We start from the raw sequence: 25,073 nt of genomic DNA on the forward strand, positions 1-25,073 counted from the left end.
GAATTCCTTGCATTTTCATGTGTTGGTAGAGTTTGGGTCTTCTAGGTAGAGGTTAATGTCTCCTAATACTAGTATATTGGAGTTGGTTACACGAGTGTTTGAAATGAAGCCCATGAAGTTGGTCTGGCCTTCATTCCAATTACCTGGAGGTCTGTAAAACAAGACACAATTCACATGATCGCGTAGGGTTTTGTTGTGGATTCTGATTGAGGCAATTTCAAGTTGAGGTGTTATGGGCTTGGCAGTGGTTTTGGTGGTAAAGTGGGACCGATAGATTAGTGCTATGCCTCCGACTCTCTTTTCTTTTCTGGTCCAGTGTGTGATTTTGTATCCTGGAGGGCGCAGGTCTAGGATTATAGGATCCTTTTGGTCATGGATCCAAGTTTCAGTGAGGAAGAGTAGGTCGAGGTTTTCTGACCTGATCCAGTCTGTTAGTATTGCTGTTTTATTTACAGCAGATCTGACGTAGCCCACTTGGATTGTTTGGAATGGGTCTTCTGTATTTGGTGTTATGGACTCTTGTTAGTTGTTGTTTCTTTGTTGATGTGAGTTTGTTTGGGCCCTTCTTTCCCTTCTGTTGTGGTTGTTCGCATGTAAGTGTTCTTCCTTTGTTTAGGTTGTTAACAGTTTGGTGAGGTGTGGTGTATTTGATCAATCTATGATGATTGTGTAGTATGGGTATGATGTTGTTTTCTGCAAGTGGGGTGGTTAGTGTTCAGTGGATCAGTGTTAGGGAGTAGATTATTAGGAGTAGTTTGAGGGTATTCATTATGGTATATATTTCCTGTGGTTTCTATTAAGACCGTGTTTCCCCAATCTGCTTTCCTTACAAGCCTGCCTTCTCCGGTTGATCAAATGTATCTATGTATCTATGATCAGCTATAAAGAACTAAACTACATTCTAGAACTCTTACTGGTATCTATGTGAAGTAGATGAATGGACTGATCAGCTGTGAAGAGCTAAACTACAGTTTAAAACACTAACGCTTTGCATGGGCTGAGTCAGAATTGCCGCGCAGCTTAGTAAACAGGGAGGAAATTCTGGTAGCTAGATGAAGCAGAAGAATGGACTGATCAGCTGCTTGATCTTCTTTACCTGAGTATTGTATGCAACATACTACTACTACTACTACTATTTAGCATTTCTATAGCGCTACAAGGCATACGCAGCGCTGCACAAACATAGAAGAAAGACAGTCCCTGCTCAAAGAGCTTACAATCTAATAGACAAAAAATAAATAAAGTAAGCAAATCAAATCAATTAATGTGAACGGGAAGGAAGAGAGGAGGGTGGGTGGAGGCGAGTGGTTACAAGTGGTTACGAGTCAAAAGCAATGTTAAAGAGGTGGGCTTTCAGTCTAGATTTAAAGGTGGCCAAGGATGGGGCAAGACGTAGGGGCTCAGGAAGTTTATTCCAGGCGTAGGGTGCAGCGAGACAGAAGGCGCAAAGTCTAGAGTTGGCAGTAGTGGAGAAGGGAACAGATAAGAAGGATTTATCCATGGAGCGGAGTGCACGGGAAGGGGTGTAGGGAAGGACGAGTGTGGAGAGATACTGGGGAGCAGCAGAGTGAGTACATTTATAGGTTAGTAGAAGAAGTTTGAACAGGATGCGAAAATGGATAGGGAGCCAGTGAAGGGTCTTGAGGAGAGGGGTAGTATGAGTAAAGCGACCCTGGCGGAAGATGAGACGGGCAGCAGAGTTTTGAACCAACTGGAGAGGGGAGAGGTGACTAAGTGGGAGGCCAGCAAAAAGCAGATTGCAGTAGTCTAAACGAGAGGTGACAAGGGTGTGGATGAGGGTTTTGGTAGAGTGCTCGGAAAGAAAGGGGCGGATTTTACGGATGTTGTAAAGAAAGAAACCACAGGTCTTGGCAATCTGCTGGATATGAGCAGAGAAGGAGAGAGAAGAGTCAAAGATGACCCCAAGGTTTCGAGCTGAGGAGACAGGGAGAATGAGAGAGCCATCAACAGAAATAGAAAATGGGGGGCGGGGAGGGGGGGTTTTGAAGAGTTATTTGCCATGTGCATGTGTGAAAAGCTGAGTTACATATGTATGTGGGCATCAGTGTGTAAGTAATGAATGAACTAAATATAAATACATAAATAAGTAGCAAGTTTAGAAAAGTTACTCCTTACATGTGTATAACCTTTGCCTACACAAATTTGAATAGACATTAAAATTATATTTGGATTTCCTATTTAGCAATGGAAATATACATATTCATCAAAATATTCCCTGTCAGCATGCAGAAGCATCAGTTAACTGCTCGTTTGGGAATTCTGCTCACCATACCTCTCTGGTGGGCCAAATCACTTCTAACAGCACATAAAATGAATTTGAGATCTCAGCTCCTTCATTAACCCCCCCCCCCCCCCCCCCCCCCCCACACACACACACCAAACTTTTGCAAAATTCAATACTTACACATGGAGGTAGGAAAATCCTTTAACACAAGTTCAACACTGACACTTATATGCACAAAGCCCCAAGAGATGCATTCACTTTTTCAATGTGCTTTTTGTAAAATGGGTGTTCCCATAGTATAAGCAAAGACATGTATTTTTCCAATGACCTTCTCTGTATTTTACAAAAGGCTTCTTGTAAGATACCTAGGAAATTTTGAACATGTTAACTTGGGACTTCCCATTTCCAGCCTAGATGACCTACACAAAATTGATCTCTCCATGTTGTAACTCATGATGGAATACTGTATTTTTGCATCAGAGTTTATATATAGTAAACACGGAAAAAATGACGATGTGCTATAATATTATTGCAGATAGGGCAATGATTCCACAGTCATATTTCTATTGAACATATAGAATAGTTAGGAGGGGTGCACCCTAATGCCTTGAAGGTAGAATTTTTAATGCTCAATTAATTAGGCTGAACTTCTATTGAATATGTAGGGTTAAATTAAGAAGTTTAATTGAATTAATTGCTAGAGTGAGCTCTGCTTGCTAGGGGTGGGTAACCACACGATGGGGAAGGCAGGAAAAGGGGTTTTGGTATCTACAGTAATATTCTGCTAGCTGCCAGACTGACTATAGCACAGGGATGGCTATGGGCTGAAAGTCCATTAGTGGAAATCTGGACTGCCAAATGGAGAGAAATGATAAAATATGGCAAATTAACATGGATGATGACAGGGCCGCCGAGAGACTGGGTCAGGCCCGGGATAAGGCCGCCCCCCCCCACTCGAGGTCGCCGGCCCCCCTCCACCCGCCACCGGGCCCTCTCTCCACCCCCAGGCCCTCTGCACTGACCTTAAGCGCCTCACCTTCGAAAGCGCAGCAAGCAGCGGCAGACCACTCCTTCCTTCTGTGTCTCGCCCTCGCGGAAGTTACGTCAGGCGAGGGCGGGACAAGGAAAGAAGGAGTGGTCTGCCGCTGCTTGCTGTGCTTTCGAAGGTGAGGCGCTTAAATTCAATGCCAGGAAGCGACGGAAGGCGGGTGGGCCGGACTGTGGTGGCAGTGCCGGGCCCCCCCCCCCCCCCCGGAGTCCCGGGCCCGGGGAATTTTGTCCCCCCTGTCCCCCCCCTCTCGGCGGCCCTGGATGATGAGGAAAAAGAGACAAACTTGAGCAGATTTGGTTGGTTATCTTCTTTATAGGTTCGTGGGAAGGCTAATCTTGAGTTATTGGGGCATGAAAGACTTGAATGAATAGGGAATGGGGAAATGCAGGACATATATTTAGTAGAGAGTGAGAGGCTTAAGTATTAACATGTGATATTGATATATTATCTATACTTTTTTTTTCTTCTGGAATTGCTCAGCTATGCAGGTAGAGGTAATATAATGGTTATGGGGTGGGTGGGGGAAGGTTGGGGGAATGGGATGTGAGGATTGGGTGGGTGGGGTTATTATGGTTATTTTTGTACTTGATTCGTTAGTGGATTTTGATTTTGATTTGGTTTTAATTCCTTACATAAGAAAATTTGAGTGCAAAGCTTCTAGAGCTTTATACCAAAACTTGGTTAAGGTACACCAAGTTGTTAGGGTGCCAGGAGTCCGTTTCTTTCTTTCTTTGACTAGATGGGAAGGTAGAGACTTTTGCTCTAAGTTATTGTCATTAGCTAGTATTTCCTTGACACATGCAATGTGTACTCTGTTGTTATGAATTTTTAAATAAAAAAATAATATTTCAAAAAAATAAATAGCTAGACTGAGAACAAGAAGTGAGTGCTGAGGAGCAACTTATCAAGAAGGAACCGCATTGTGATACAACAGAAGGTTGTGATGCTGCTCCTCTGATATTGAAAAGGCAGCAAGGAAGAGGAGTGGCCTAGTGGTTAGGGTGGTGGACTTTGGTCCTGAGGAACTGAGTTCAATTCCCGGCACAGGCAGCTCCTTGTGACTCTGGGCAAGTCACTTAACCCTCCATTGCCCCATGTAAGCCGCATTGAGCCTGCCATGAGTGGGAAAGCGCGGGGTACAAATGTAACAAAAAAAAACTAGCAGTGTGTGGAAGGAGGGGGACACTGTTTGGGAAATGCTGGTCAGCAGGACATGGTTGCCATAGTTTCTTTGTTCAATGTGCTGCTGGTTGGTTCTGCCAGCCCTGCTGGTGTGAAGGCATTCTGAATTTCAAGATATTGACTGAGCAGAGTGAAAGAGTGGCCTAGTGGTTAGAAACATGATGGCAGATAAAGACCAAATTGCCCATCCTCCATAACCACTAACTCTTCCTTTTCCTAAGGGATCCCATGTGCTTGTCCCACACTTTCTTAAATTCTGACATAGTCATCGTCTCCATGACCTCCACTGGGAGGCCATTCCACACTTCCACCACCCTTTCCATGAACAAATACTTAATTAGATTCCTCCTCCTAAGCCTGTTTCCTCTTAATTTCATCGTATGCCCCCTCATTCCAGAGTTTTCCTTCATTTCCTGTACATTAATGCCCCTGAGATATTTAAACGCGTATCTCCTTTCTCTCTCCTCTCTTCCAGCATATACATGTTGAGGTTCATATGCTTGTCCCTATATGTTTCATGTCCAAGACTGCTTACCAATTTTGTAGCCACCCTCTGGACCGACTCCATCCTGTTCATATCTTTCCATAGGTGCAGTCTCCACAATTGCACACAGTACGCTAAATGGGGCCTCACCAGAGACTTATACAAGGGCTCTATCACCTCTTTGTTCCTGCTGGTCATGCCTCTCCTTATGCACTCAAGAATCCTTCTGGCTATGACTGCCACTTTTTCTACCTGTTTGGAAACTTTAAGGTCATCAGACACAATCACCCCCAAGTTGTGCTCTTCCTTTGTACATAGAAGCACTTCACCCCCTATATTGTACCGTTACCTCAGATTCTTGTGATCCAATTGCATGACCCTGCATTTTTTAGCATTAAATCTTAGTTGCCAAATATTGCACCATTCCTCAAGCTTCACTAGGTCCTTCCTCATGTCATCCACACCCTCTGGGGTGTCCACCCTGTTGCAGAGTCTGGTATCATCTGCAAAGAGACAAACCTTACCAGACAGCCCTTCTGCAATATCACTCACAAAGATGATAAAAATAGCCGGTCCCTGGATCGATCCCTGTGGCACCCCACTGATAACATCTCCAGAGCAAGCTCTATTTACCACCACCTTCTGTCTCCTTCCATTCAACCAATTTTTAACCCAGTCAGTTATTCTAGGTCCCATACTGAGGGTACTCAGTTTATTTATGAGTTGCAAGTGCGGAACCATGTCAAAGGCTTTGCTGAAATCTAAGTACACCACATCTAGTGCCACATCCAACTGTTTGGTCACCCATTCAAAGAAATCAATCAGATTCGTCTGACACAACCTGCCTCTAGTGAAGCCATGCTGCCTCGGGTCCTGCATTTCATTCAGTTCAAGAAACCTCACAATCCTCCGCTTTAGAAGTGTTTCCATTAGTTTACTCACCACCGAGGTCAGACTGACAGGTCTGTAATTCCCAACCTCCTCCTTACTTCCACTCTTGTGCAAAGAGACCACATCCATCTTTCTCCAGGCTTCCGGGACCACTCCGGACTGTAAGGAAGTTGAGAACCTGGGAAATCATGCTTGAATCCTGCTAATCCCAAGAACCTCCTTGCAACCTTGGGCAAGTCACTTCACCCTCCATTGCCTCAGACTTAGACTGAAAGCCTTCTGAGGCAATGGATAGGACGTTGAAATCTTCAGCTCAATGTGCTGCGGCGGCTAAGAAGGTGAACAGAATGATGAGTATTATTAGAAAAGGGATGGAAACCAAGCATGAGGATGTTATAATGCCATTATATCGCTCCATGGTGCGACCGCACCTGGAGTATTGTGTTCAGTTCTGGTCGCCTCATCTCAAAAAAGATATAAAGGAATTGGAGAAGGTGCAAAGAAGGGTGACAAAAATGATAAAAGGGATGGGATGACTACCCTATGAGGAGAGGTTAAGACGGCTAGGACTCTTTAGCCTGGAGAGAAGGCGGCTGAGAGGTGATATGATAGAGGTTTACAAAATAATGAGCGGGACAGAGCGGACAGATGTGAAGCATTTGTTTACGCTTTCTAACAATAATAGAACCAGGGGACACAAGATGAAATTAGAATGTGGTAGGTTTAAAACAAATCGGAGAAAGTTTTTCTTTACTCAGCGCGTGGTTAGACTCTGGAACTCATTGCCGGAGAAGGTAGTGACGGCAGCTGGCCTTGCTGAGTTTAAAGGGGGTCTGGACAGATTCCTGAAGGAAAAGTCCATTGATCGTTATTAAATTTTGGGGTTTTTGCCAGGTTCTTGGGGCCTGGATTGGCCACTGTCGGAGACAGGGTGCTGGGCTTGATGGACCTTTGGTCTTTTCCCAGCGTGGCAGGGCTTACATGCTTATTGTACCTGAATATATATGGGTTTAAATGAGGGTCTTCTTAGAAAACGTCAACCACTGCAGCACGTCTAATTTATCATTCTTCCTATCCACGACTCAGCCTATCCATTGCTGAGGAAAGTTCATTGTCTTCCGATTAGGGCTAGAATTGTTTTTAAAATTTGTTCCATTACTTTTTTTTTAATACTTCATGGCTATGTCCCTTTATATTTAGAGAAGTTAATTCAATTATCAGTCAGGAATATGTCCTTAGGTAGTAGATTGCTTTTTCTTTTACTATTTACTAGCCTGAAGGGAATTATATATAAAACTCTATTTAATGGCACGTTTTCCCATCAGGTTTTCGCATTGGTGGAATTTATTACCTTTAAATATTCGGCAAATATTCCATATCCTGTCTTCAAGAAAGCTCTTAAAACTTATTTTTATGATCTGTTCTAAAATGTATTGTATTTTGGCATGCAGTTTTAAATAATTGTATTTCCGGGGATATGTTCTGCTTTCTTTGATTGTGCACTGGAGAAAACTCTTTGTGGACACTGCGATATAGAAGCACAAAATGTAATGTAATGTAATATATCTTTCCCTGAGCTTGGGTTTGGAAAGTCCAATAATTAGATAAATCTAATAATCCAAATCCTTGTACACTTACCAAGCAGGGAGAAATGTAGCTTGTTGCATATTGTTACAACACCTTACTCACCCCTGTCTGTCTCTCTACATCCTGTTTTCGCACATTCTTCCTCCCTAAGGGGGTCTTTTACAAACGTACACTAGCGATTTTAGCATGCGCTGAATGCTAGAGACACCCATATATTCTTATGGGTGTCTCTAGTGTTTAACATGTGCTTATTTTTACATGCCTTTGTAAAAGGACCCCTAAATTGCCAACTGGATTAAGATTCACCCAAAGGGTTCATCCAGTCCTGGGTTTACCCCACTGCATTCAGGGACTTGTTGTTTTTTTAAGAGAATACAATGGGGAAATCAGAGCACAATAAAACATCTTGTATGTACCTGGATGATTACTTTTAGCCATAAAGTGGTATATCAAATTCATTCGCCATTCCCTTTCCCTTTCCCATCATCATCATCATCATTTTGGCAAACAATTTTGAGTCCTTTCTTTTCTAGCATTATCCTAACTGATTTGTATTTGTAATAACATTCAGCTTGAGATTTTCATCAAGGAAATGTTAATTTGAAGTTTAATTTAATACAAATTTATAAATTAATAAATACGGCAATATGTTTTAAGAGCATAGGTTTATGCGCATTGGTTTATGTCATGAAACGCCTAGCACCTACCTGGGGTTTACCCTGCGGCCACCTTGAGGGTCTGTCCCCAGCATTGCTCAGGCCCGCCTGAACCTGGGCATATACTAGCACCCTCCTCCCACCGACTGGGTCCTGCTTGCCTTTGGGCTAGTCTCCCACTTTCAAGTTATTCCCAGGTGATTTCTAGGACACTAGGGCCACACTCCAGAGGCCACATGTTCCTAGAAAGCACCCACAGACTCCAAAACACAAACCAGGATTCTTAGTCAGTCCAGGACAGCAGAGTCAATAAACTAAAAATGGTTTATTGTCACACAACTTGAACAGTGAACAGAAAAAGGTGAAATCAGCAGACAATATCAGGTAACTGAATATGGATCAATTATAAAACTAAATATTTGTTTACTATCTGGGTAGTACCTGGGGAGTTCAGGAAATGTAGCTGCTCACAGTTTACAAAATATAACTGCTTACAGGTCCTCAGTAAAGAGATCTTTCTCTCTCTGCTCCCTGGCTGAGACTGGGAAAAATCCAGTACCTTAAGGCTAGATTTGAAATCCAGGGCCAATCAGAACCCAGGGCATCAATTTTGAAAGTAGCTGCCAAATGGTACTGCAGATTGCCTTTCCATAAGCTGAATCTGGAGAAGAGAAAGTCTTTTCTGCAAAAGCTTTAAAAGTCAAAACAAGTGCCATCTGATGGCCAATTAGAAGAAATACACTCCATGGAATAATACAGTGTTCAGCCTTGGAAACCCACTGTTTTGTCAAAGTTTACAACATAGATTTATAACATACAGGTTTTTTGTGATGTTTATTATGGGCTATTTGGTCATATTTTAAGGACGATATAGTGCATACTCTTTAACATTCTTTACTATTTCAAGATTGGATTATGAAAACATTACTTATGCAGGGATTAGCTGTTATTTGATAAAGCGCCTGTGGACACTCCAGAATGCAGGAATTAGATTGTTGGGGGGGGGGGGGGTAAAAAAGAGGGAGCATTTACACCATTATGGGTTCAATATCATTGGCTTCCAATATAATATAGGGTGAAGTTTAAGACATTAGCAATAGCTCATAAAGCATTTTATGAAAGGACTCCTTCTAATTTAGTATCTATGACCTGCCCTTACAATCCAGGTATAAGCCTTGAGGCCTGCTAATAGTTAATTCTTCCTACCTCTTCTAATTTCAACATGAGACACAGATAGAAGGCTCTCGCATCAATTATTTTCCGGTTACATGCGCTAATGTGAACATTCATGCACGTCCTGAAAATGAAATACTGGGACATGCCCTATATTCTGGGCATGCTGGAAATGGGCTTCTATCACTGATTTTTAATTCTCAATTATTGTTTTTTTATAATTGTTATAAATCATTTTTATTATTGATGTTTATTGCTTATATTTATATTTATTTATTCATGTATGGTTTTATAACCTCGTGGAAATGATTTCTGCCTGAGCATATTCTATGAGCGACGCCTAGATTTATGCACGGTATATGGAATACGCTTAGATAATATTTCTGCATCTAAATCTATGTGTGTCTATTTACACCAATGAAAACTTGGTGTAAATCCCAGCATGTACAGTGGTGGAAATAAGTATTTGATCCCTTGCTGATTTTGTAAGTTTGCCCACTGACAAAGACATGAGCAGCCCATAATTGAAGGGTAGGTTATTGGTAACAGTGAGAGATAGCACATCACAAATTAAATCCGGAAAATCACATTGTGGAAAGTATATGAATTTATTTGCATTCTGCAGAGGGAAATAAGTATTTGATCCCCCACCAACCAGTAAGAGATCTGGCCCCTACAGACCAGGTAGATGCTCCAAATCAACTCGTTACCTGCATGACAGACAGCTGTCGGCAATGGTCACCTGTATGAAAGACACCTGTCCACAGACTCAGTGAATCAGTCAGACTCTAACCTCTACAAAATGGCCAAGAGCAAGGAGCTGTCTAAGGATGTCAGGGACAAGATCATACACCTGCACAAGGCTGGAATGGGCTACAAAACCATCAGTAAGACGCTGGGCGAGAAGGAGACAACTGTTGGTGCCATAGTAAGAAAATGGAAGAAGTACAAAATGACTGTCAATCGACAAAGATCTGGGGCTCCACGCAAAATCTCACCTCGTGGGGTATCCTTGATCATGAGGAAGGTTAGAAATCAGCCTACAACTACAAGGGGGGAACTTGTCAATGATCTCAAGGCAGCTGGGACCACTGTCACCACGAAAACCATTGGTAACACATTACGACATAACGGATTGCAATCCTGCAGTGCCCGCAAGGTCCCCCTGCTCCGGAAGGCACATGTGACGGCCCGTCTGAAGTTTGCCAGTGAACACCTGGATGATGCCGAGAGTGATTGGGAGAAGGTGCTGTGGTCAGATGAGACCAAAATTGAGCTCTTTGGCATGAACTCAACTCGCCGTGTTTGGAGGAAGAGAAATGCTGCCTATGACCCAAAGAACACCGTCCCCACTGTCAAGCATGGAGGTGGAAATGTTATGTTTTGGGGGTGTTTCTCTGCTAAGGGCACAGGACTACTTCACCGCATCAATGGGAGAATGGATGGGGCCATGTACCGTACAATTCTGAGTGACAACCTCCTTCCCTCCGCCAGGGCCTTAAAAATGGGTCGTGGCTGGGTCTTCCAGCACGACAATGACCCAAAACATACAGCCAAGGCAACAAAGGAGTGGCTCAGGAAGAAGCACATTAGGGTCATGGAGTGGCCTAGCCAGTCACCAGACCTTAATCCCATTGAAAACTTATGGAGGGAGCTGAAGCTGCGAGTTGCCAAGCGACAGCCCAGAACTCTTAATGATTTAGAGATGATCTGCAAAGAGGAGTGGACCAAAATTCCTCCTGACATGTGTGCAAACCTCATCATCAACTACAGAAGACGTCTGACCGCTGTGCTTGCCAACAAGGGTTTTGCCACCAAGTATTAGGTCTTGTTTGCCAGAGGGATTAAATACTTATTTCCCTCTGCAGAATGCAAATAAATTCATATACTTTCCACAATGTGATTTTCCGGATTTAATTTGTGATGTGCTATCTCTCACTGTTACCAATAACTTACCCTTCAATTATGGGCTGCTCATGTCTTTGTCAGTGGGCAAACTTACAAAATCAGCAAGGGATCAAATACTTATTTCCACCACTGTAGATTTACGTGCACTAGGCCATATTCTGTAACTATGTAAGTAACTTTCAGAACATCCACGAAACGCCCATTTCCCCGCCCCTTTTGAACTACCCACTTTACAGTTTAGGCACAGTTCATTATAGCATATGCTTAGCGAGTTGTGTGCACAAATTCTCATTATTGCTTGTTAAGTGCTGTTAAATGCGCTGATTAGCTTGTTAAGACAATTAAGTTACATGCGTAGTTACAGAATATGCCTGGATTTCTGCACAGATCTCTAGGCACGCTATATAGAAGCTGGTGGATTGTGTCATTGAGGCAGGCTGAAAGAAAGTGGCAAAAGTCTTGTGATGTGGATGGTTTAGAGAGTTATAATTTATGACTTACTGAGAATCTGGGATTTTGTGAGAGATTACAGAATGAATATTTCAGGCAGAGGGTGCATTATGCATTGAATAGGCCTCATGAATCATATCAAACTGTGTAATATTTGGTTGATGGTTCTAGAGCTAGGGAGGAGTATTTGGGCCCTGATCCAAGAGTATATGATGCTTTTTTGAAAAATAAGATGGCCCAATTAAATAGGAGAGTGGGTGGTGTGGTGGAGGAAGTGAGGGAGAGTGCTGGAGATTTGGAGGTAAAATGGAAGGAGTTTGAGTTCGTTGGTGAGCAGGTAGTGGAAAAGTTTTTATCTTCTATTTCACCAACCAAGTCTTTAGTAGATGCTTGCTCATCTCCTGTAATACGTTTGATGGCGGATAAGGTCACACCAGTGTTGTCATCTCAGTAGTGTACCAAGGTAGGAGCGGTGGGGGCAGCCCACCCTGGGTGCACACTGCAAGGGGGTGCAGGGAGCAGCCACTTGGCTGTCAGCTCCGCTGGTTCCCTGCTCCCTCTGACGTTACTTCCTGCTCCAGGGCAGGGAACCAGTGGAGCTGACAGCCATGCGACTACTCCCTGCACCCCCAGGAGATGCTGTGCCGGGGAGTGGAGGTGATGCGCTGGGGGGATGATGCGCCAGGGGGCTCCTCAGTGGTGATGTGCCCCAGGTGGCAGCTGACTTAGGAACGTCACTTTGTCATCTATTGCAAATAAGTCTTTGGAGGAAGGTTCTCTTCCTGAGGCATGTAAGCAGGTTACTGGCAGACCTTTATTAAAGCAAGAAAACTTGGATTCTACAATTATGTCAAATTATAGACCTATTTTGATTATTCCCTTCATGGGAAAGGTTATGGAAAAAGTAGTGTTGCAACAGTTGGCGGCTTTTGTGGAGAAGCATGATTGTTTAGATCCTTTCCAGTTTGGCTTTAGGAGGGCTTATGGAGTGGAGACATTGTTGTTATCTACAGTAGCTGTGTTCAGATGAGGATTGGACAGGAATCAGTGTTTCTGTCTGATATCCCTGGATGTTTCCTGTGCTTTTGATTCAGCTGATGTCACTATGTTATTGTTTAGATCACGAAGGAGCAAAAGGGGCACTCAGGAAGGACAAGGCCATAGCAGAGAAACTGAATGAATTCTTTGCTTCTGTCTTTATGGAAGAAGATGTAAGAGATCTGCCTGTACTGGAACTGGTTTTCAAGGGCGATGATGCAGAGGAACTGAAAGAAATCTCGGTGAACCTGGAAGATGTACTGAGCCAAACTGACAAATTAAAGAGTAGTAAATCACCTGAACCAGAAGGCATACATCCAAGGGTACTCAAGTAACTCAAGCATTAAATTGCTGATCTGCTGTTAGTAATGTGTAGCCCGTCGTTAAAATCGGCCATAGTACCTGAAGATTGGAGGGTGGCAAATGTGAAGCCGATTTTTTAAAAGGGTTCTAGGGGTGATGCGGAAAATTATAGACCAGTAAGCTTGACATCAGTGCTGGGCAAAATAGTGGAAACTATTATAAAGAATAAAATTACAGAACACGTAGACAAATATGGTTTAATGGGACAGAGTCAGCATGGTTTAAGCCGAGGGAAGTCTTGCCTCTCCAATTGGCTTCCTTTCTTTGAAAGCATGAATAAACATGTGGATAAAGGTGAGCTGGTTGATGTAGTTTATCTAGATTTTCAGAAAGCTTTTGATAAAGTTCCTCATGAGAGACTCCTGAGAAAATTAAAGAGTCATGGGATAGGAGGCAAGGTTCTGGAGTGGATTAGGAATTGATTATTGGACAGAAAACAGAGGGTAGGGTTAAATGGTCATTTCTTTCAATGGAGGAGGGTGAACAGTGGCGTGCCGCAGGGATCTGTATTGGGACTGGTACTATTTAACATATTTATAAATGATATGGAAATCAGAACCATGAGTGAGGTGATCAAATTTGCAGATGATACAAAACATTCAAGGTTGTTAAAACACATGCAAACTGTGAAATATTGCAGGAAGACCTTAGGAAATTGGAAGACTGGGCATCCAAATGGCAGATGAAATTTAATGTGGACAAATGCAAGGTGATGCACATTGGAAAGAATAATCCGAATCATAGCTACCTTATGCTAGGGTCCTCCTTGGGGGTCAGCACTCAAGAAAAAGATCTGAGAATCATAGATAATCCACTGAAATCTTCTGCTCAGTGTGTGGTGGCGGCCAAGAAAGCAAATAGGATGCTAGGAATTATTAGGAAAGGGATGGTGAATAAGACCAAAAACACTATAATGCCTTTGTATTGCTCCATGGTGCGTCTACACCTTGAGTATTGTGTTCAGTTCTGGTCACCGTATCTCAAAAAAGATATAGCGGAATTAGAAAAGGTTCAAAGAAGAGAGACCAAAATGATAATGGAGATGGAACTCCTCTTGTATGAGGAAAGGCTAAATAGGTTAGGGCTCTTCAGCCTGGAAAAGGGACAGGTGAGGTGACATATGATTGAGGTCTACAAAATCCTGAGGAGTGTAGAACAAGTAGAAGTAAATCGATTTCTTTTACTCATTCCAAAAGTACAAAGACTAGGGGACACTCGAGGAAGTTACACGGAAATACTTCTAAAACAAATAGGAGGAAATATTTTTTCACTCAACGAATAGTTAAGCTCTGGAACTCTTTGCCGGAGGATATGGTAAAAGCGGTTAGTGTATCTGGGTTTAAAAATGGTTTGGAAAAATTCCTGGAGGAAAAGTCCATAGTCTGCTATTGAGGCAGACATAGGAAGCAACTGCTTGCCCTGGGATTTGTAGTATGGAGTGTTGCAACGATTTGGGTTTCTGCCAGGTACTTGTGACCTGGCTTGGCCACTGTTTGAAAAACAGGATACTGGGCTAGATGAACCATTGGTCTGACCCAGTATGGCTACTCTTATGTTCTTATGAAACAGCCAGGAGTGGTTGGTAAAGTATATGAGTAGTTTGCCTCCTATTTTTCCGGATATGTCATGCAGGTTTGTAGTGGGGGAAAGATCTCTGAACCTATTGAGGTTGAGAGAGGAGTCCCACAGGGGTCTGCTCTCTTTTGCCCTTCTATTTAATATCTACATGGCCCCATTGTATCAAATGTTTGAGCGGTTGGGGGTTGAGTACCTTTATGCTGATGATGTTCAGTATTTTTTTTCCGACAGTTTTTTGGGGGTCTGATTTGTCCAATCGGATATCAGTATATATGAGGCTATAGGAGAGTGGACGACAGTGAACAAGCTTGCCTTGAATTTAGAGAAAACTGAAATAATGATTGTGGGAAAAGTGGTGGATGAGAGATGGCCACAGACTGTACAAGTGGGTGGATTAGAAGTGCTTGTTAGAAGTGAAATGAGGTTGTTGGGGGGCAGTGTTAGATGCCCAGCTTACAATGGAAGTTCAGATTGGAAGTGTGATACAAGTGTCATTCAATCAGTTGTGTTTGTTATATCGATTAAAGTCAATGTTGACTTATCTGACTTCCAAAATGTTGTACAAAGTATCGTCCTATCAAAGGTGGACTATTGTAATTCTCTTTATTTCGGAATGTCTAGTGCTAGGGTCAAAGCAGTGCAGAATGCTGCTGCTGCGAGGGTGACTTTAGGTATTTCGAAGTAGGATCATATCACTCCCACTTTGAAACACCTATATTTGGTTGCCTGTGAGATTTAGAATCCAGTTTAATGTTTTGTATCTTCTCCATCAGACTGTTTATGGCAGGGTTCCATGGTTTACACTCTGTTATAAAGTTGTTTGCAAATGTTATGGGTCTGAGATCTGATTCTGTGAAGGAGTTGGCAGTTGATTTGTTAGTGAGCACACATTATGCTCTGACCAGGGCTGCAGCATTCCCAATAGCAGGTCCACTAACGTGGAATGCCCTGTCTGACCATTTGTGCCTTTGTGCTAGTGTAGGACAATTTAGGAAGTTATTAAAAACCCACGTTTTTGTCCAAGCCTTTCTTACTCTTTGATGTTGGCAGGTAGTAGTTACGGTTTTTGAGAAAACTGTTGGGGGGATAACAGTGTATTTGTTGTTTGTATGTTTGTGATTATAATTCTTATGTATGTATGTTCCTTTTTCTTAGCCACTTAGGTTTAAGCAGGGTACAAGTTTTTAACATAAATAAACAAGACAGTAATGGTGTTTATTCATTATTTATACTTGTATATAATACCGCACAAGATAATTCACATGGGTTCACTGTATTTTCCCCAAAGAGCTAAAAACCAAGGGGGTGAAGTGAATTGCCAAGGATCACCCAATGAGTGATGGTGAGGAACTGACGTGGGTATTCAGTGCTCCCTGCCACAGTTACCACGGTTGTCAGTCCACCTTTCTGCCTCGCCTCACCCCATGCTTGGAACAAACTCCCTGAGCTCATACGCCAGGCCCCCTCCCTACCCATCTTCAAATCATTGCTCAAAGCCCACCTCTTCAATGTCGCTTTCGGCACCTAATCACAACACCTCTGTTCAGGAAAACTAGACTACCCCAACTTGACATTTCGTCCTTTAGATTGTAAGCTCTTCTGAGCAGGGACCGTCCTTAGTTATTAATTTGTACAGCGCTGCATAACCCTAGTAGCACTCTAGAAATGTTAAGTAGTAGTAGTAGTAGTACCTCATCATCTAGGCCAGTGCTTCCCAAGTCCAGTCATGGAGACTACCCCTTGCCAGTCAAGTTTTCAGGATATTCACAATGAATATGTATAAACTTGATTTGCATACCCTGCCTCCATTCTATGCAATCTCTTTCATGCATATTCATCGTGGATATCCTGAAAACCTGACTGGCAAGGGGTAGTCCACGACCAGACTTGAGAAACACTGATCTAGGCACCCCTGGCAGCAAGGCTCCAGATTCTTCCTTCTCACCTGTTGTACATCAAGCGTTTGAAATCCTGGAAGAGGGTGTCCTTGTTCTTGTCAATGAACCCTTCCACGGAGTACCTGTGAGGGGAACAAGCAAATATAGATTCATTCCCAGCCTTCCAGCCCAGCAGTCCTACTTCCACAGCAGCACACAAAGCACCAGGAGAAAAATGTCGGAAAAGTACACAAACTGGTGTTTTGCTGGATATCCAACCTATAGGCAGCCTGAGAACATTGCAATGGGAAAGTCAAAGGCCGGGGAAAGACAGTATTACATCTGGTTTATTATATTTTGCCTGCTGCTAAACTAGAAATAGATTTTATTCGGGAAATATTTATCTGGAGTTCCAAGTATGATGAACACATGGATTTGAAGTCCTGTGACTATAATTCTCTAACTGTTTTTTTTATCATTACAACTTATTGTGTTTTATTTTGTTATTAATTTCTTGTGATTAACGGATTGGAATCCATTATAGTTGTTTGGAACTTACTGTAACTTGACTGAATGTTTGTTATCTCAGTTTGCACTCATTGCAACTCAGTTGGAACTTGTAATCCACCTAAACCTTTTTGGTGAAGCAGACTATAAAAACCCATATTAAATTAAATAGTTAGCTTGATACTTGACTGCTGGATGAGTAATGCAGGCTTTAGGATAATCCTAGGCACTTCATCAGCTCAATATTTGCTGTCCAGGCTGATCTGGGCTTGGCTTTATCCCATTACATCATGGACAGGTAGTTCTTTTTTTCATAAAAGTGGGTCGACAAGTTCATGCATGCAATGGAGGTAAAACCAGGAAAGGATCAGTCTGGCCAACAGAAATGGAACGACACAGCAACCCTTTTTTCCAGAAATCATCTTTGCGTCAGAACTTAAGTGACTTTTGGCCTGGAAGTGGCAGGGCGAGGCTGTCACTAGATCTTCTACAAGCACTATCTCAGCTGTAAGCTTAGCACTAAGAAAAGGGCATCAGAGCTGAAGCCAAAACAGGATTTTACCCCACTGAATGCATGAAAATATGCTCCTGCTACTTTTCTTAGGGAAAACAAAGCCAGAATTCCTGTCACCTCCTTCCTAGCCGTCCTTTTCTATGTCTCTCACTCCTTTCCCAGTCTCGTATTTTCTTCTTTCACCCACTTCCCATTACTCTATATCCACATACTGGACCCTTCCCTTCTCCAGCCTTCATTAACTTTCCTCTGGTTCTTATGCCCTCACCAGACCCAGAATCCTCCCTGTCATTTATCCCCTCCCCTGCCTCCAGTGGTCCCTTTCTCCTGTCTCTCATCTACACTCAGTCTCCAATTACCCCCTTTTACCATGTCTACAGCCCTGTTTCCATCCTCATCTCAGTCATCTAACTCACCCAGCGTTTTCCCTTTCTCTGTTCTGCTCCCCATCTTCCCCATCTCTCTCTGCTCCCATCCATCCAGCATCTCTCACCTCTCTCTCTCTGCCTCACCATCCATCCAGCATCTCTCTCCCCCTCCCCACCCCACCATCCATCCATCATCTCTCTCTGCCCCACCATCAATGTTCCCTCTAACCTGTGCAAGAGTCTTCCAACCCACTGCAACCAGTGGAGGGCGCTGTTTCAATAACACATTTTCAGAAGTGGGGGGAATGCAAGCCCTGCAGCATTCCAGAGGATCTGCCTGTCCCTAGTGATCGAAAACACAATATTGACGCAGCATCCCCCACTGGCAGCAATGCAGTTGGAGAACTCCCGCACAGCTTAGAAGGAACATTGCCCACCATCTATCCAGCATCTCTCCCCCATCTCTCTCTGCCCCACCACCCATCCAGCATCTCCCCTATCTGTCTTCTCCTCCTGCTTTCCATCTTGTATCTTCCCTTTTTCTTTTCTACCCCCTTCCATTGTCTCTCCTTTCTTTCATACTCCCTTTCTCTCTTCCACTTTTCTGCCCTTCCCCGCGTCTCCCCCCCCCCCCCCCCCATTCTTTACCTTTGCTGACACTTCATTTCTTGACCCCAGTCAGGCCTTCTCAGAACTGTAGCAGTAGCAGCAAAAATTAAATCAAGCATGAAGCCTTTGCGCTCCTATACACACACTCAAGGCCTGTCTCACACAGACTTCCTGTTTCTGAAGGGCAGGGATGCGGCAGGCTCTAAGCATGTGCATGGGCTCAAAGACCCCATACTTACTTTTATTTCTTCACCTCCTGTCCGATCCTCCAGCATCCCAAGTCAGGCTGATGCCATGACCTCCTCCCGCTCCAAACTCAGTATACCACTGGTTCAGAATGAGGGGAAAAGAATGTGGCATCAGAGGGACAGTCTAGTGGCCAATGTGTGGTGACGAGAATGATACGGGGACAAACTTTGTCCCCGTCCCTGCCCCATCCCCGTGGGTTCTGTTTTCATCCCCGCAGGTTCTGTCTCCGTCCATGTCCAGTTCCTGCGGGCTCTGTCTCCATCCCCAACCTGTCCCCGCAGGCCCTGTATCCGTCCCCGTCCTGTCCCCGCAGGTTCTGTCTCTGTCCCTGCCCCTGCCCCATCCCCGTGGGCTCTGTCCTCATCTGCAGAAGCCTCAAACACTTATGATTTTATATTTAAATCTTTTTATTAAAGTATAAAAAGGAACAATATGCTGTGCAACTGTTGTTTATAAATCATAACTAGAAAACAATAATAACAACGAGCAATTATAACAACCGCCCTCACCACCACCCTCTACCCTTCTAACCCCAACAATAGCTGACTTCTACTACCCCAAAGAATCCTAATCCACCCTGTTAAAATGTCCAGGGGTACAAAGTACAACCCGTTCTGTATGCCCAGTGGGGGAGAAATATGCCTATGAAGAACTGTTATGATTTTTTAATCTATGGATGAATAAGTCATCAACAATCTCAGGATTCAGTCTAGCTCTCCTGTCTTCCACAGTTCTTCCTGCAATAAAAGATGTCTTCTTAGAAGATATGCTGGTAGCAGGAATGTACAGGATCCCCCATGCAAATTTTGCTAATTATAGCCAGAATGTTTGCTCGTTTTTCCAAAAAAAATCAAAATATTGTTGTCTGCATCACTCAAACATAAATACAGTCCAGTTCATTAACAGGCTTCAAAGTAGAAAACGGCACACGGACAAAGTTTGTCTCCATGGGCTTTGTCTCCATCCCTACGGGATCTGTCCCCACCCCATCCCTTAAGGCTCTGTCCCTGTTCCATCCCCGTGGTTACCGCGGGTCCCCGTCCCCATGTCATTCTCTAGTGATGTATCAAGGACAGTGAAGTCTTGCTGCATCAATGAAGCCAGAGGAGATGGATACCTATCTGGGATCATGGCTGGTGCTTCCATGAGGCAAAGTAGGCAGTTGACTAGAGCACCAGGGTTCTGGGGGAGACAGACATCGGTGCCGGGCAAAATAGTAGAGACTATTATTAAGAACAAAATTACAGAGCATATTCAAAAGTATGGATTAATGAGACAAAGTCAACATGGATCTAGTGAAGGGAAATCTTGCCTCACCAATCTACTACATTTCTTTGAAGGGGTGAAAAAACATGTGGATAAAGGTGAGCCGGTTGATATTGTGCATCTGGATTTTCAGAAGGTGTTTGACAAAGTACCTCATGAAAGACTCCTGAGGAAATTGGAGAGTCATGGGATAGGAGGTAGTGTTCTATTGTGGATTAAAAACTGGTTAAAAGATAGAAAACAGAGAGTAGGGTTAAATGGTCAGTATTCTCAATGGAGAAGGGTAGTTAGTGGGGTTCCCCAAGGGTCTGTGCTGGGACCGCTGCTTTTTAACATATTTATAAATGACCAAGAGATGGGAGTAACTAGCGAGGTAATTAAATTTGCTGATGACACAAAGTTATTCAAAGTCGTTAAATCGTGGGAGGACTGTGAAAAATTACAAGAGGACCTTACGAGACTGGGTATCTAAATGGCAGATGACGTTTAATGTGAGCTACGTCATGCAAGGTTCCACGTTAGGAGTCACGAACCAAGAAACAGATCTAGGTGTCGTCGTTGATGATACGTTGAAACCTTCTGCTCAGTGTGCTGCTGCAGCTAAGAAAGCAAATAGAATGTTAGGTATTATTAGGAAAGGAATGGAAAACTAAAATGAGGATGTTATAATGCCTTTGCATCGCTCCATGGTGCGACTGCACCTCAAATATTGTGTTCAATTCTGGTCACCGAATCTCAAAAAAGATATAGTGGAATTAGAAAAGGTGCAGAGAAGGGCGATGAAAACGATAAAGGGGATGGGACAACTTCCCTATGAGGAAAGGCTAAAGCGGCTAGGGTTCTTCAGCTTGGAGAAAAGGCGGCTGAGGGGAGATATGATAGAGGTCTATAAAATAATGAGTGGAGTGGAATGGGTAGATGTGAAGCGTCTGTTTACGCTTTCCAAAAATACTAGGACTAGGGGGCATGCGATGAAGCTACAATGTAGTAAATTTAAAACGAATCAGAGAAAAAGTTTCTTCACTCAATGTGTAATTAAACTCTGGTATTCGTTACCAGAGAATGTGGTAAAGGCTGTTAGCTTGGCGGAGTTTAAAAAAGGTTTGGCCGGCTTCCTAAAGGAAAAGTCCACAGACCATTATTAAATGGACTTGGGGAAAATCCACTATTTCTGGGATAAGCAGTATAAAATATTTAGTACTTTTTGGGGATCTTGCCAGGTATTTGTGACCTGGATTGGCCACTGTTGGAAACAGGATGCTGGTCTTGATGGACCTTTGGTCTTTCCCAGTATGGCAATACTTATGTACTTATGATGGTAGAGGAAAGGAAGTGGAGCCAGGGCAGTGACATGTTCGAATGAGAGAGATTTTTCCCAAAAGCCACTCTCTAACATTTGGAAAGCGTGGAAAATAGCTTTCAACTTCAAGAGATTTGTATGAAACTGACACTTGCTGCATGAGATTGTAAGCTCTTTTGAGCATGGACTGTCTCTTTGTATCAGGTGTTCAGCGCTGCGTGCATCTGGTAGTGCTATACAAATGCTAATAATAATGATAGCTTTGAATATGCAAGTGACGCAAACAATCTCCATACCTCACGGGTTACACATCCATTTTAAGGACAATTTGGTACTAGAACTGCTGGAAGCCAGATCATTGTGTGAGATTGGTGGGCACTTGCCACCAAATTAAGGCTTTCCTCATTCAGGAACACACCTGGACTCTCCATGATTGTAACTACCAGTGCTGGGTCAGAACGGACTAGGTGAAAATTACAGAGTGGCTCAGCATCAGGAATGCCTTTAGTTGAGTATTTATCCCTCAATAGTCTGCAGTAGTGCTAGGTTGTGCATTCATTATTTGCATTTTGTCTTCTCCTTATCATCTTTTCCCCACCTCTGCTCTTGAGGGAGCAAATAATGGATACTCTGCAATACTGCAAAAAAAAAAAACCCCAACCCTATTCCTGTCCTCTATTTTCTGTCCCAAGTGCATTTGAATTTTGTCAGAGTACTGGTTTCCACTCCCTCTGTTGGTAGGTTGTTCCAGGCATCTATCACCCTCTCAAAAGACCAACCAGAACACTAGGCATTCTAGATGGTTCTCTGAAACAGCAGTTTCTGTGGGGGGGGGGGGGGGGGGGGCAGGAATCCTTCTCCTCACGTCATTTCATTGGCTTCCTATTCATTTCCATATACAGTTCAAAGTCCTCAGTATCTCTCCTCTCTTATCTCTCCCTAAACCCCTCCCCAGGAATTCTGTTCATTAGGTAAGTCACTGTTATATAGTAACATCATATATGATGGCAGATAAAGACCAGCATGGTCCATCTAGTCTGCCCAGTAAGGCAGCCAGTGGCGCACCTGTCACTCAGGGCCGCCGAGAGGGGGGGACAGGGGGGACAAAAGTCCCCGGGCCCAGGCCTCCGCGGGGGGCCCGGCGCTGCCACAGTCCAGCCCACCCGCTCTCTGTCGCTCCCACAACTAACCTGAAGCGCCTTCATCTTCGACGCAAGCAGCAGCAGCAGGGCAGGCCACTCCTTCCTTCCATGTCCCGCCCTCGCCTGACGTAACGTCCGCGAGGGCGGGGCAGGGAAGGAAGGAGAGGTCTGCCCTGCTGCTGCTGCTTGCGTCAAAGATGAAGGCGCTTCAGGTTAGTTCAGAGGGCCCGGCACTGGCAGCGGGTGGAGGGGGGCCCGGTGACCTCGGGGGGGGGGCCAGGAGCGGCCTTGTCCTGGGCCCGGGCCCGGCCCCGGCTGTCTGCAGCCCTGCTGTCACTCCATTCAGGTTACAGTCCATCATGGTCAAATACTGGCAGTAACAGTCATGGAAGAGTGGTTTTATAATATTGGTTAGTTACATACATACAATAACATAGCATATGATGGCAGATAAAGACACACATGATCCATCATCTGTACCAGTGGTTCCCAAACCTGGTCCTGGAGGCACCCCAGGGGGCCAGTCAGGTTTTCAGGATACCCACAGTGAATATTCATGAGAGATATTTGCAGATACCCTGAAAACCTGACTGGCTGGAGTGTCTTCAGGACCAGGTTTGGGAACCACTGATCTGTACCCTTTTCTTTCACCTCCCAACTCCAGATTCTGTTCCTTCCATTTTGCTGTGCCGTTCACCTGGAATAGACTGCTGAGTTGGCGTGTCATGCTCCGTCACCAGGTGTAAATAAAATGGTTTTTAAACCTGTATGCCAATCTATAAAAAAGCACAGCTGGTATTCACACGGGGATGCTTCTAAAATTAGCAATGTAATATACTGAAAGTCACTCGTCTCCAGGCTGTCATGCCAACAAATGGGAACTATTTCTGTATTACCATTATAGCAGGAAGAAGATAGTTTTATTTTGAAAAAAAGATTATGAATATTATGAAAGTCCTTGTTGGCCCACATGTCCTGACTTTGTTCCAGATCCTGTCCTGTGCTTACCCACTGCTATACGTGGACTTGATTTCCACAAGAAGAGTGGGATTGCAAGTTCCTGTATAAAGGGGGTAAAACCAAGACTGGATCAGTCTGTCTCCTAATGGTCATGCTTGTTTTTGGTCTGTTCTTAGTGGATGCTTTGTCGCTTGGTGTAGCAGGCTGGAGAGATTAAAACATGCACTATGGAAAGACTCCTGGAGAAACAGCAGTGCACTGGACTTACGTGACATCTCCTGCGTAGTGTCTGATTCGGAAATCCCGGTTGAATGCCATGGACTTGTCGATAGGTTTCAGCTGGAAACACAGAACCAAACAACCTTTCTTAATACATGGGAAAAGAGGTTCTAAAGCCAAGAAGCCTAAGACCTTACAGGTGTGCAGGTGTGTGTGAAGCATGAGGCATACATGAAACTCTGTAGGAGAAGGCCTGAAAAACAGAAAAGCAGATTCCACACATATCACTCCTTCGCCTCTCTTTTATTTTCTTCACCAGTCCCGCCCAGGTGGTTGCTGGTTGGGACCAAGAAAGAAGGGGGGAGGAGGACAGATATCAAAGCTTAGTCCCGACTTTCTCCGGCACATTCAATGAACGTGGTCGCCACCATTGGGGGAGCTGGGGTGGGGGTACTCCTGTTTCCATGCAAAAACAGTACTTCGCTTGTCCGACAGCAAATATAACACAGGTTCTTGTATTCAGGATCTTTTGCATTCTGAAGGTAATAGTCACAGAAATAATGATACCTAGATAAATCTTAGAAACTCTCAGTACTAGCTGCTTGGGTATTTGTATCTTACCTGTGTATCTTCAACCAGAACCATAAGAGATCCCAACTAAATCTATCTACCCTCTGGTACTGGCATCCAACAACTTGATATCTGGCACTTTGAGGCATCCAAGCTCGAAAACGAATTCTGTCACTAAACTAAGAGGTCTCAAGTGCAAAAGGGAGCAGACTGGATTAGAGACAAGCCCTACAGAGGGTTGGAAAGAGAATAACTATATGGAAAAGCTGTTATCCAATGTCTTTGTATGTTAGTAGCCTCCAGATTCCTTTTGTATTGCGTTCAGTTCTAGTCGCTGTATCTTAAAAAAGATATAGTGGAATTAGAAAAGGTTCAAAGAAGAGTGATTAAAATGATAAAGGGGATGGATCTCCTCTTCTATGAGGAAAGGCTAAAGAGGTTAGGGCTCTTCAGCTTGGAAGAGAGATGTCTGAGGGGAGATATAATTGAGGTCTGTAAAATCCTGAGTGGTGTAGAACAGGTAATACTCAATGAAGGGGACACTCAATGAAGCTACATGGAAATACTTTTACAACAAATAGGAGGAAATATTTTTTCACTCAAAGAATCGTTAAGCTTTGGAACTCATTACTGGAGGTTGTGGTAACAGTGGTTAGCATATCTCAGTTTTAAAAAGATTTGGACTAGTTCCTGGAGGAAAAGTCCATAGTCTACTATTGAGATGACACAGGGAAGCCACTGCTTGCCTTGGGACTGGTAGCATGAAATGTGGCTACTATTTGGGCTTCTAACAATAGGGCATAAGGGAAAAAAGGAAAACTATACTCCACAAAAATAATGAAAAAGGAGCACGACTAGCATGGCATTTTTGAAGGAAACTTAAGAA

The 25,073-nt window shown here is 43.7% G+C and overlaps 1 protein-coding gene across 1 annotated transcript in view; it reads right to left on the minus strand.

Annotated features, from left to right (window-relative positions):
- The window catches only part of MYO1G (myosin IG), a 367,932-nt gene that overhangs the window by 195,040 nt on the left and 147,819 nt on the right, over positions 1-25,073 (minus strand). The window contains exons 12-13 of the mRNA XM_030196702.1: positions 23,667-23,737; positions 16,552-16,626 (exon numbers count right to left, since the gene is read on the minus strand). Coding sequence (XP_030052562.1) covers positions 16,552-16,626; positions 23,667-23,737 — 146 coding nt within the window. The remainder of the gene's footprint in view (positions 1-16,551; positions 16,627-23,666; positions 23,738-25,073) is intronic.

This window comes from Microcaecilia unicolor, chromosome 1, assembly GCF_901765095.1.
Source record: "Microcaecilia unicolor chromosome 1, aMicUni1.1, whole genome shotgun sequence".
Classification (NCBI taxonomy): Eukaryota; Metazoa; Chordata; class Amphibia; order Gymnophiona; family Siphonopidae; genus Microcaecilia; species Microcaecilia unicolor.